This window comes from Amphiprion ocellaris, chromosome 14 (genome assembly GCF_022539595.1).
Source record: "Amphiprion ocellaris isolate individual 3 ecotype Okinawa chromosome 14, ASM2253959v1, whole genome shotgun sequence".
NCBI classification, from domain to species: Eukaryota; Metazoa; Chordata; class Actinopteri; family Pomacentridae; genus Amphiprion; species Amphiprion ocellaris.
Genome location: NC_072779.1, coordinates 16018432 through 16031642, shown reverse-complemented (window position 1 = coordinate 16031642; position 13211 = coordinate 16018432). Strand labels below are relative to the sequence as shown.

Here is a 13211-nt window from a genome sequence, read left to right as displayed (position 1 = left end):
AAGGCCTCAAATTTTGCAAAATGGAAGGCAAGGCTGCTTTGAGAGACAGGTGGAAGCTGTCAGAGCTCCACTCAAGCTCCACCTTGTTGCTCATGTTTGAAGTTATGCAGAATCAGGCACTGCCAAGACAACAAAGGCCGGAACCACCACACTGGGTTTCCAAAACTCTCTTAAGGAGACCTTTGGTTGGAGTCCCAGAGGGTTCATCTTTATATATCTTTATATGCAATCTATGTTGCACACAGATTAACAGATCTGGAATCCCTCTTTGCTTTCCTTAGGTCAGTAAGGCACAATGCATGTCAGATGTCTCATTTCCTGAGGTTGTGATTTACAGGAATGGACTATTAGAAAGTTTAACACCTTCTACTAATAACCCAGCTCATCCATGTGGCCAGATATAACAAGCAATAATGACATACAACTCCTGCAGGATTTGTTCTCAGAAACAGACAGAATGTAATTTAAATATAACAACAGGGAGTTACATAAAAACACACAAATGCCTGTTTTTTTTTTTTTTTTTTACATAATATGTGTGTGTTCCAAGCTGGATCGGGAGCTCAGAGGAAACCAGTGCAGAACTGGCTGCAGTCAACATTGCACATACTGGATTGTTTACCTCACATGTTTTCCTGATGATGGGACAATCATCAGGACCACAAACACACTGAGTACCATTCGTACACACACAAGGTTGTTCATGGACCCTTGGTTCACAATTTCTGCCTCTACACCTATCCCCCACCTATTCACCTCTGCCTCCTGGATCAATGAACAGAGGTCACATAAATTAAGTCTAAGTCTAATCTTTTTTTTTGTAATTACACCCAATAACAAGCAGTTGCCATCCATCAGCTGTGTGCAGGGAAGTCAGGAAGTTAGAATGCAGATGTTCCAATGTTCTTTGCTTCAAAATGCGGCATTTTACAAAAACCTATTTTCTGAAGAAGAGCAGGAACAGTCATCTGATGTGGAGCCGCTGCTGTGAGTGACGAACACGCAGCATCTCCACCTTGAACATGTCTATTGCAGGGCAGACCCTTATTTTCTGCACAACTGGTTCCTGTCTCACAGCATTATTAGAGAGAGGAGGTGGAGAGGGGAAGATTTATATGGACATTCAGGGGTCACAGTTTAGAGCTGAGTGTCAGCAGAGTGAATGGTTTGTTTGGTGGTGAGCATCACACAGCGCCTCCAGGAGGACCAAACTGCTCACTGCGGCTCTAATGGGAGAAAAACATGCAAATCTGCCGCTGTTAGTTGGTCAAAGCCAAGTCATCAAGCACGTCAGCAGTGTTTCTTCTGTTCATCTGAGGTCACACTGCGCAGATGTTATTCATCTCACCATCGAAACAGCACAGCATTTAAAACTGCATATGCATGTAGTTTGGTCACCTTGTGCAGATTCACAGACTGAATTTGAATGAAACGTCATTTAAACAGATGCTCCCTGCTGTGTTTAACTGGTATTTTGTCCTGAAGGATCGAGCACCGCTGGACCCCCTGCTGTCTTAATCAAGACCTCAGTATTCATCCACATATCTCATCTGCACACCTCCTGCAGCTCCCTACCACAGATGATCTCTGGCAGTGTAGACAAAAAGGCGATGCTGCGCACTGCTTTGAAGCATTTTCTGATTATTAATGCAACATTGTACAACTTCAGATTCTTTACCATTTATCTTAATGAATGTTTTTTTAATGTACCTCTAAATAAGTGCAGAATGACATCATGTATGTATGAAAAGTTCAAAACATTAAAAAAAAAATTAAAATCAGAACTGAAATAATCATAATTCACTTAAACCCTTGTGTCGTCCTGGGGGTCAAAATTGACCCGGTTTAAAGTTTAAAAATGTGGGGAAAGAACATATTTTCACAGTGAAACTTCTGACGTCCACATTTTCAACATTTTTGGGAAATCTTTGAACATTTTTTGGTGGAAAAAAAGAAATGTTAAAAATGTTTCTAATGAACATTCACAAAAAAAATCAAAGTTTTTTTGTGAATATTAGAAGTTTTAATGATCTATTTATAATCACTAGATATTTTTAGGATTTTTTTGGAAGATTTCTACTCATTTTTTGAAAATATTTACAAGAATTTTCTTGCCAAATTTGGGGGATTTTTTTAAAATAAAACATTTAAAGGAAACCTTTCAGGAATAATTGGAATTTTCTTCTTGAAGGTTTTGCAAATTTTCAGAAATCTGGGGGATTTTTTTTTGCTGAATTTTTGGATTTTTTTCAGACAAGGAAACATTTTTTGGTGCCCGTAAATGAAGACAACAGGAGGGTTAAACGTAGCGTGCAGAAACCCACTTCTGAGCATCAGTCATGTTCGCATTTAGTTTCAAGCTGGCATTTGGCCACAGGAGCCATTACAGAAATATGCAAACATAATGAAGGTCCAATACGAGGAGTGGAGCGAATGCATTAAAGGTTAAAAGAACAAGCAGCATCCTTGGATCGCTTCCAAGAATTAAGCTTTTATGTTTGCATTCCCATGATAATCATAAAGCATGTACAAGATACTGGCTTTCTGGATATAAGCATCGTGACATTCCCTCCAAATTCTCACCCTCTTTTCAAATTATTTATCCTTAAGAGGTTCTAAAAATGCATCTACAACATGAGTCCTAATCTTCAAATACACCAAATGTGATATAATTTTACAGATGCCATCCTTTTGTTCAGTCATAACATAAAACAACAAGAGTCTGCAGCTCTGTAGAGGCACAGCAGTGCTTGAGTGAAATGCTTTGAGTCATCTGCATGCTCTTTTCATAATGACAGCTGATGTTTAGCAGGTATGCTTAGAGTGTTCACCTTCTTAGTTCAGTGCATTAGTATGCCATTTGCTAATCAGCACTAAACAGAGCTGAGGATGATGGTAATGTCATCGGCTTTACAGGAATTTGGTCATAAACCAAAGTATGGACCAATAAAACTGTGATATGATGAAAAGTTAAAGGGCACCAAACTTATTACAATTCATCCTGAGGGGAACATAAATATGTGAACCCAGTTTCATGCTAATCCATCCAACAGTTGTGGGGATATTTCAAAGTGGACCCACCAATCCACCACTAGAGCTGAAGATAAACTCTTATTTCTTATTTATTAATCTATTTATTTTTGACCAAAAACAGCGTCTCCCTACCTTGAGTGGTTCTAAGTTCTCTAAAAGTCCGAAACCAGGGGAACAGATTTTGTTTTGGTTTTTAGATCTAAAATAGGTTCATAGTTAAATTATTCAGTTCCGAGGCTGAAAACAACGAAAACCTGCACCACTTTTCTCTGACGCTCCCCGACATTAAGTTCATCTTTTCCATCTGTTTCCTTTTTTTGGGGAGCGGTTTCAGATTTTACACCCTGATGACATGACAGTGTTTAGTCCACTGGGCAGCTCTCTTTCAATTAGCAACTCTCAGTGTGATCAGCAACACCCAGCAGTGTGTGCATGTACCTGAAATTAAAATTAAATCTGTTACTGCTCTCAGTGCAAGGTTAACCGCAGAGGACAGTGACTATAATATGTCAAATTGTTCTCATTTGAACAAACTCACAGTCTAAACATAGCTCACCGAGGTGGGACTATGATGCAGCTTCTGGCTGTTTGCACCCCAGCAGAGGGAGAATCAGCGAGAACATGTGACCTGATATCTGCCACCCTGAGCCACCAGATGTTGCTGTAGTGCAGATACAGACTGTAGAGACTCAGAGGGGCTCAGTGTCGGGGATTTAAAAAAAAAAAAAAAAAAAGCTGTGAAACAACTTGGAGCTCCTACTTTCTGTGTAACAGAGTTTGGAGAAAATGTGGCTCCACCTGCCATTAATTGTCATAACTCGATGTTCATGAATCTGTGGAGATTTGTTGAGTCCTCTCTGAGAGGCAGCAGATAAACGCCACTTGAAATGTTGCCAGTGCATGAGATATACCCAAGGTAGGCTGCCCAACACATCACTGAGTGCAAACATAGGGTAATAATATCTGTATGTCCACTGTATCATTAAACACACAGGTATTACACACAGAAACACACACAGAAATTAGCCCTTGTGTTGTCCTGTGGGTCAAAATTGACCTGTTTAAAGTTTGAAAATGTGGGGAAAAAAAAATATATTTGCACAGTGAAACTTCTGATGTCCACATTTTCAACATTTTTGGGAAATCTTTGAACATTTTTTGGTGGAAAAAAAATGTTAAAAATGTTTAAGAACATTCACAAAAAAAATTATGTAAATGTTCTTAAGAGAATATTAGAAGTTTTACTGATATATATGTAACCATTTTAGATATTTTTAGGAGTTTTTTGGAAGATTTTTACTCATTTTTAAAAAATATTTACAAGAAAATTCTTGCCAAATTTGGGGGATTTTTTTTTTTTTTTTTTTTTTTTTTTAAATAAAACTTTCAAAGGAAACTTTTAAGGAATTATTGGAATTTTCTTCCTGAAGGTTTGGCAAATTTTCAGAAATTTGGGGAATTTTTTGCTGAATTTTTTTCAGACAAGGAAACAGTACGTTTTGGTGCCTGTAAATGAGGACAAGAGGAGGGTTAAAGGAAAACCCCCTGACCTCTACTGTGAGGGGATCCAGTGGCTCTTTTATGCTGTGGAGGCATTTAGCTATGAGGGTTTGGGTCCTTTTGTCCCCTGAGAGAACAGATTCACTGAATTTTGTTCATAATGGAACGTGTCTGGCCTGATCTACCTCTGCCAGGAAGACACTGACCCTATCCACAGGGCATGAGGAGTCAATGAATGGTTTGATAAAAATGATGAAATGTGGCCTTCACAGTCGACAGATCTCAACCCAACTGATCACATGTGGGACAGTTTGGAGTAACGAGTTATACAGCGTTCTTCATCATCCAAATATCTAAAGAGGGAAAAGTTTTTGAAAGAATGATGTTCATCTCATTAGTAGAGAATCAATGCCAGGATGCGACAAATCTGTTCTGGCAACATGTAAGGGCCTTTAATTTATCACTCTGAATGTGCACTGTGGTATTTGGAAATGTTAGAAGAGTTATGAATGGGTGTTTATGTGCTAAAATGTTTAAAAACTGGCTTAATGTACTTTCTAAGTCAGCACACTGCCCTTTATATTAACTTGGTGGTCTTTTGTAGTGTGTTGTGTTGAGCCACTGTTATGACTGATGCCATTTGTAATAACGGCAGTATAAAATGATAAACAAGCCTCCCCTGTACCACTTTCCACACAAAGCTATGCAAAACAAATATCTTGCATTTTTGTGTAATAGTATTTTTGACTGTGGGTAAATTGTATAGAATAAAATGTGGATGTTATTTTAAATTAAAGTTGTAAATCCATTTTCAGTCCTCAAAAAAAGTGAATAAGAGGAGTCGTCTGAAAGTTCATCAACCCCCTAAACTTCATTCACAAGTATTTACCCCACTTGGAAGATTTCCATGTTTATTACTGTCACCATACTGTCTACCATTGAATCCTGGTCAAATTCATTTTGATTTTTTGACGAGGATTACAAAAAAAGAGCATTTCATGTCAAAGACTTAGCAAAAAAGAAAAAAACTAAAAAACACACACACACACACACACACACACACACACACACACACACACACACACACACACACACACACACACACACACACATATATATAATAGAAAAGAATATATATTTTTTTAAAACAGTGGGTTTTACAGGGTTAAAAGAAAAAAAAACTCTCTCTATCCAGTTACAGTGTCCACGAGAGTGGTTGCACCAGGAAACAGACAAGGTTGGATTTGGCAAGACACCATGAAGTTAAGGAGAAATGATAATGTTGTATTTCCAGGGAGACAAACTGAAGGCCAGAAAGGATGAATTATTACTACATTGGCTGAGGATGATTCTGTGGGAAAAAAGGAAGAATAAAAATCGCTGAGTGTATTTTTTTTTTTTAGCTCAGATCTCACCCACGTGTGGAATTTGTCATCTTTGTGTGTGTTGGACATTTACAGGTTTGCTGGATAAAGTTCCCACACTGATCTCTGTCAGCTGGTTGAACACGGACTTTGCTCCTAGTTCATGTATGTGTCTGCAAACACAGAAAACAGACTGAGACCCTGTTCTTCTTCATTTCGTACATAAAGTGTATCGGTCATGACATTCAGGCCAAACAATGAATGAAAGATGTGACAGCAAAAATAAATTGGGAAGCTTCTGAACTTTCATGCAGCTTGTGAGCAGGAAAGACAACAAAAACTCTTTCAGTCTCTGTCTTTGTCCGTGTTCTTTAACTTATCTGACATGTTCCAGCATTGTAAACATCTAGATTTGCAGGACTGATGTCTAAAACTTTATATACTGCCAGCTTCTCCAAGTGTTATCATTTCTGATGTCATTTCTTTCTTGCCAAAGGTCTGCCAGGTCCTGACTCGTTGCTGCTGACGGAGCTGACAAGGGTGGAATGTCTCAGAGGGAGTGTCCCCCCTTCTTGTCATTTAAGCTGCCTTCTACGCTGCACAAGGACAAAAGTCAGTTCCAGGATTTTCAGCTCTCTGGAAAAAAAAACTATTGTGATACGTCGTGACCTGTTCTTCTCCTTCCTCTTTATTGAGTCTTGACATGAAACTCAACAGCGAGGAGGGGATTCACATTCCACAGCTGCTTACTGTCTGTTTCAGTTTCAGGCAGATTTGAAAGACCACAAACACCACCAGTTTGAATGGAGGCGATAAATAATCTCCTACATGTGCTCCACTGCTCTCTAATTACTGTAACTCCCTTCCTGTGCTCCCTCAAACTTCACTGTTCTCCAGGATTTTACCATCCCTTCCTCCCTCCTCTCCCAGTAATCCTGTCTTGTTCTTCGGTGGTAGAGGGAGAAATTTAGAGAATTCTTTTCAGTGACCACACCAAACTCTCAAGTCACATGTTCTGTTTTTCCTTTCCGTCCTTCTCCTAAATAAGGAATTACAATTTGAGTGGGGAAAAAGAAAAAGAGGACGGGGGCGGGCCATAGAGTGAAATAAGAGGACCTGAAGGCGTCGCTCTCTCTTGCTCCCTCTTTCTGCTGAATGTGGTGAAGTCATATATTTCAGACGGGGGTGTTTGCTCTATTTATGTTGGCAGTCTTGTACAGTGCACCCTGCGCTGTGTTACAGAAGAAGAAGAGCAGAGCACAGCCACACGAGAACACCTGAATTCACCTGAGAGCTACTGCACAAAGTAAGTGAACTCCTCTCTTCTTTCCTACATATCAATCTCAGTTTTCTGGATTCTCACTGGCAGTCAAAAGATTTCTTTGTTGTGAATTCTTTGCAGGAAACTGTGATATATCACCCACCCCACCCTCGCTCTCTGTCCAATTTCCTCTTGTTCTTGTTAGATCATGAGACTGAGAGCTGAGTTAATGTTTAGCTCTTCCTGTGTGCCCTCTGCGTAAGCCTCAGAATTCTTGAGTTATGAAATCCTGTTTCATATCTACCTTCTCCTCTGAACACTCTCCTTACGGCATGTAAGGCCTGTAACAGTTTCAGGGAATGTTAACAGGTTCAGTCTCTGACAAATCTCATGTCGCTACTGTCTAATAATATGTCAGTTCCTTATTTAATACACGCTCTAAACATCAGGTTGCTGCATTTTAACGTCACATTTTTTTTGTCACATTTATGGGACACAGTAAAGTTTCATTGAGTGGCTGTAATTGTAGGTGGTGTCTGCAATCTCTAGTGATAAGAGTGTTGAATTAACAGTCGGCCATGTGCAGGATAAGACTGAAACTTGGCCATGAACGCAGAAAGAAATAATCCTGTGAATTATTTTAGACCCACTGTGCTGACAGAAGTTTCAGAACTGAGCTGATGATGCATTTTTATGATGTCCTCTTGCAACAGCAAGAACATTGTGAAACATCGCATAACGGATCACTGCGTGTTGCTATTACACGACAGTTGAAGAATTTGGGCGGGTATGAGATGAATGACAAATTAAACAGTAACAACTGGAGTTGGATCTGAGTAAGATGCTTAACATTCAACTGGCACATGCATGGGAGCTGCACAGTGAACAAAGTAGAGCAGTGAGTTTACTCAGAACAGCAGTTAGACGTTAAGAAGAGTAAACTGTGTGAAGAATAATGGAAAGGATCATGTACAGACACTCATTTCTATCATTCAGGAGTTTTTCAGTGTACTTTTATTTGAATAAACAATGGTGAACATTTAGCAAAGCAGGTTTTTCTTCAGAATTCAACTCATAATATGCAGTGAGACCATTTAAAATAAACTACAAGACAGCAAGATTAGGTGAAAGCCATGTAACAGAAACCAGAAAGCTAAATTTGGTTCTTTTAGGGACATTACTGACATTTACCTGAGCTTAAACAGGGAACCACTGGGAGCTCAAATCCACCGTAAATGAGTCACTATCTACTAGATACCACATCGGTTTTATGACTCTTATTTTCCATCTTTACAAATCACCTCAGTAACCCCCGCAGCTCACACGGCATGGTGGGTAGTGGGGGGTGCTACCTGCAACTCCATGATTACAAGATGTTCCCAGTAAACACTAGGCAAGGCTGCTCCCAGTGGATTTTTTTTTTTTAAGTGCACAGCTTCACATAATCTTCCAAAACACACCATCAAACACCTGCACACACGCCCTGCTTCGACAGGGCCACACTTGTTGAAGTTTACAACCAAGCTCACAGTAAAATCTACCTTGTAAATGCAAGATATGACTGAAATGCGGTGAGCGACACTGGCAAGATCCGCATGTGAGATCAAGGTAGAGGTTAGATAGAAGGGCTGATCCAAGTGAGAGACTCTCTGACTTGGCCATCCCTCATTGCTCTCTCAGATAAGTTGTGATGTTCACAGCTGCTGGATGATCTCTGGGCATGCTGGGACACAACAGATGGATTGAGAAAGAGACTGTTCAAGAGTTTTGCATGTTTGAATATTTACTTCATTCTTGTTGCTGTAACAAACTGGTTTTGGAACGATTTAGCAGACAGGAAGACACTCATCCTCCACATGCCTGTGGAACCACTGCAACCTCAGACAATGAACAGAGCACAGTGTGTGCGATCTATAGCTCCAGTGTGCGACCGCTGGACACAATGACGATTTGTCAAACTATCAACACATATTGTGCAACACTTACAAGCCTGCAAGGGATACAATAGCTGTGCCTTTCTGCCCTCGAGAAACAAATGCACCACAGCGTGTATATTAAAACTAGTGTGTCTGCAGTAACAAGACAAAATTTTGCACAGATGCACATAATCCTACCCTGAATCTCCAGCCTTTTGCAAGTCAAAAAGGATAGTTTCACAACGTTTGCAGAGAAAACACACCATAGATTTGCTGTGTGCACATAGACAGACTTTCCTATCTGATATAAACATCTTTAGATGTTATCTGGACTCTGTAATCCGTGCAGGCAATAACTGCATAGCGGTGGTTCCCGTGTAGGCTGATATTTTTATGACTTAACTGGCTCGATGCAGAATTTGTTTGTTCTTAAAGGCCGTTCCCATAGTGAACAACAGTGTGCTGTTTTGTTTAGATTCCTGTATACACATAGCTACCTTTGTCAGGAACAGAGGAAGGAAGTGACAGCTGAACGAGCAAACAGGATGCAGTGAGCAGGGCGGTTCTGCTGAGGCCAACAGGAAGCTCATACTGCATTAATAAGTGAGATAGGCTCACCATAATTACTTACAGAGAGCAGCAGGCTTGTAATTCCTCAAGACATTGAGCATTTTAATTTCCATGGCACAAAATGTCTTTGTTAAATAAATACACTGGCATTGTCTGGATGATGGGAATACAGAGCGCCACTCTGTAATTGTTTTGCACACCTTATCATTACGATAATGCTAAAGATGATGGATTATGCTAAAATTGAATGAGCTTTGCCCTAATATAGAAAAGCAGAGACACGCATATACATCAACTTTTTATTGGCTTCTTTCTTTATTCCTTAATCCTGACTTTAAAGTATGGAAAATGTTGTTACTGACAGTGTCTAGCCTTTATGCTAAGCTGAGCTGAATAGTTCCTGGTTGTAGGTTCATATTTAATAATTAACTCTTTGTCATACAAAAAATCTGCAGCAAGGGTGTCAGAATGTTGAAAAATAGTGGACTACAGTTAAAATAGTGAAAATTTATTATTTAAATACAGGTAAACAGTGTATTTTATTTTAAAGTTGCATATAAATGCAGTATTTTCTGTGATTTTTCTAGTTATCTGCATAATAATAACAAAATTATCTACATAATCTTATTTTTCAAATAATCATAATAATTAATATTTTTAAGTAATTATCTGTAAAATACCCATATTTTTGCTGATTTAAATACAGTAAAAAAATTACAATCAAACATTGTAAAAAACAACGACAACAACAAAACAACAAAAATAAAAATGTAAAAATTGCCATTCATAAAATTATAGTTTTTTGTTTTTTTTTTTTAAATGAGGACGATATTTTCGGTTCTAACCTTTCAAAAGGTCAAATCTTTGTGATATCTATATATACTAACACTGGTGTATTTTTGCAGTTTTTTACAGTACAGGGAGAAAATATTTGTACTAACAATAAACTGATGAAAGAAGTGAGGATCAGCCAAAAATTAACTCACTTTTGAAAAATCTCAGTCCAAAAGCTTGAAACTAACAGCTTCACTGAAAAAAAGAACAGAAACACATCCATGCACAAATCAGGAAGAGAATGACTAAAATCCTATTTATTCTGACTGCAGTCAGGAATGTTGGCATAAGCAAGGCAGGGATTTGTACGTGAATGTTGTTACATCTATTAAATATCCACATGGTAAAGGACACAATACACTGACAAGGAGTAAAGTTTGCTCAGCTCCCGGCCCTTCTGACACTAGTTTTCCCTCCCAACAGGATCAACATGGCGAACAGAGGTCCTGCCTATGGTCTGACCCGCGAGGTTCAGAGTAAGATTGATAAGAAGTACGACCCGGAACTGGAGGGAAGGCTGGTGCAGTGGATCATTGCCCAGTGTGGCTCTGGAGTCGGTCAGCCTGATCAAGACAAGACCGGCTTCCAAAACTGGCTCAAGGATGGATGTGTAAGTGTTGGGTTTGCATAAGGCTATAGATCCTTGTAATTCACACTGTGTATGCGGCATATTGAGGGCGATATGTTCTCTCTCTGTGTCTAGGTGCTTTGTGAGCTCATTAACAGCCTGTACGGAGCCAACAAGCCAATCAAGAACATCAAGCGCTCTGGCATGGCCTTCAAGCAGATGGAGCAAATCTCATTGTTCCTCAATGCTGCTGAAAAATATGGAATCACCAAAACGGACATGTTCCAGACTGTAGACCTCTATGAGGGTAAGACCACCAGAAGACCTCACCTGGATTGTAACAATGAAACTTTGTTAAGTGCTTTGCAGACTATCTTCAACATAAATGAGGAAACTGAAGCTGTATTGATGTTTAACTCAATGTACTAAAGTGGAGAGCACAGAACACTGTCTCCTCCTTGTATTTGTGTGCTCTGTTCACGTGAGACTGTTGCACATCTGCAGGCAAAGACCTGGCTGCCGTCCAGAGGACCCTGATGGCTCTGGGTAGTTTGGCTGTCACAAAGGATGATGGGAATTACAAAGGAGACCCTAGCTGGTTCCATAGGTGAGTTTGAGCATTTTTTTTGTTCCTCTCTGTGTGGAAAGCTGAAAAACAAAAGGAGGCGTGAGGAATGAGATTGCGCACTGACAGATGTGTGTTTGTGCATGAGCAGAATGGCGCAGGAGAACAGGAGGGATTTCTCAGAGGAGCAGCTAAACGAAGGCAGAAATGTCATCGGGCTGCAAATGGGCACAAATAAAGGAGCAAATCAAGCCGGCATGACAGGTTACGGACGACCACGGCAGATCATCAACAACCCCTGAAGAACCTGAGCAGCCCTGAAACCCTCCTCCTCCTGTCCTCGGAAAGGCCAGTCAGTAAGGAGGGAGAAACTCTGACTCTTACCTTGGCCATGAGGAGAAATGTGACCTGACTGTTTTCAAAATCAACTGGACCAAAAACAGGGACCAACAAGAACATGTGCACATATGCAACACACACACACACACACATCTTTAACAGTACAAATTAAACATTAAAATTAATTTTATGCACTTTTGTAACTACCCTTTACTAGGCTGCTTGTAAATAATACTTCTCTTGAGATCATTCCAGTTGTTTTGCATGTTTTCGCTGATTGCCTTAAAATGACATGTACTTTACATTAATGCAAACCATAGCCAACTGACATGCAGAATATTTCAGCGCACCATGCGAATCAGCTCGCAGCGACTTGTAACTTGTGTGAGAGAAATAATCCGTCACATTCAGCCCTTCGTCTGGTTCACTGTTTACTTTAACATCTACATTACTGCAGCTATTTTCAGGTCTTAAATGGATGAAACCACCACGTCCATTATTTATTTTACACCGTGTCCTTGGCTGCTTTTTGTGCATCTGCCAGTGGTGTCCTTGTGACAACATAGCCATCAATTCTTGGATGTCACGGTGTTCCTGAATGCACCACCAAGGTTAGTTTTGCAAATGTTTCCTGCCACAGCTGCAGGACAATACAGCAATAATGCAACTTTAACAAAAAAATAATAATGATAAAAACTGAGCAGACAGATTATCTCTCAGGCAAGAATCATGTCTCTGCTGATTCACTGTGTACTAGAATTAAAGAAAAATGCCGTGTTGTGGTTTACAATAATGCTAAGTATGGAATTTGGAGTTAGTAGGTTAGAACAAGCACATCCATCAGTGTAGTCAAGGGTGAGTAAGTTTAGAAAGGTTTTAAAAGGGTTTGAGAATAACATAGAATACAATCATGCGTGTTTTACCTGCTCCATAACACCATCTGTAGTTGTCAGTCAACTAACGTCTAATGTTGGACCATGTTTTTAGGGTTTGATAGAACAAAGGTTATACAGTCACAATGATTTTGAAATAAAGTCTGATGTAACTTTTCAAAAGCCTCTTGTGTGATGAATAAAATACCTGAGACAATGGTAGGTTTCGTTTGCGCCTGCTGATAGCGCTATTGATTGTACACTGAGCTGTAAAAGTAGCAGTAAAAGAGATGAACCAATGCGCATAGCAACCCATAATAAACAAGTCAAAGTTTGTGCAGGTAACCAAAATAACACCTCTAGTGTCATTTGCTCTAAACCAGAACTGT

The 13211-nt window shown here is 39.6% G+C and overlaps 1 protein-coding gene across 1 annotated transcript in view; it reads left to right on the top strand.

The window, feature by feature from the left end:
• Window positions 1-13005, top strand: part of LOC111579862 (gap junction delta-2 protein-like) — a 39512-nt gene extending 26507 nt beyond the window's left edge. Inside the window, exons 4-8 of the mRNA XM_023287371.3 lie at window positions 6998-7203; window positions 10902-11088; window positions 11182-11353; window positions 11551-11653; window positions 11763-13005. Of these exons, the coding sequence (XP_023143139.2) occupies window positions 6998-7203; window positions 10902-11088; window positions 11182-11353; window positions 11551-11653; window positions 11763-11913 (819 nt within the window). The 3' untranslated portion in view covers window positions 11914-13005. The remainder of the gene's footprint in view (window positions 1-6997; window positions 7204-10901; window positions 11089-11181; window positions 11354-11550; window positions 11654-11762) is intronic.
• The last annotated feature ends 206 nt before the right edge of the window (window positions 13006-13211 follow it).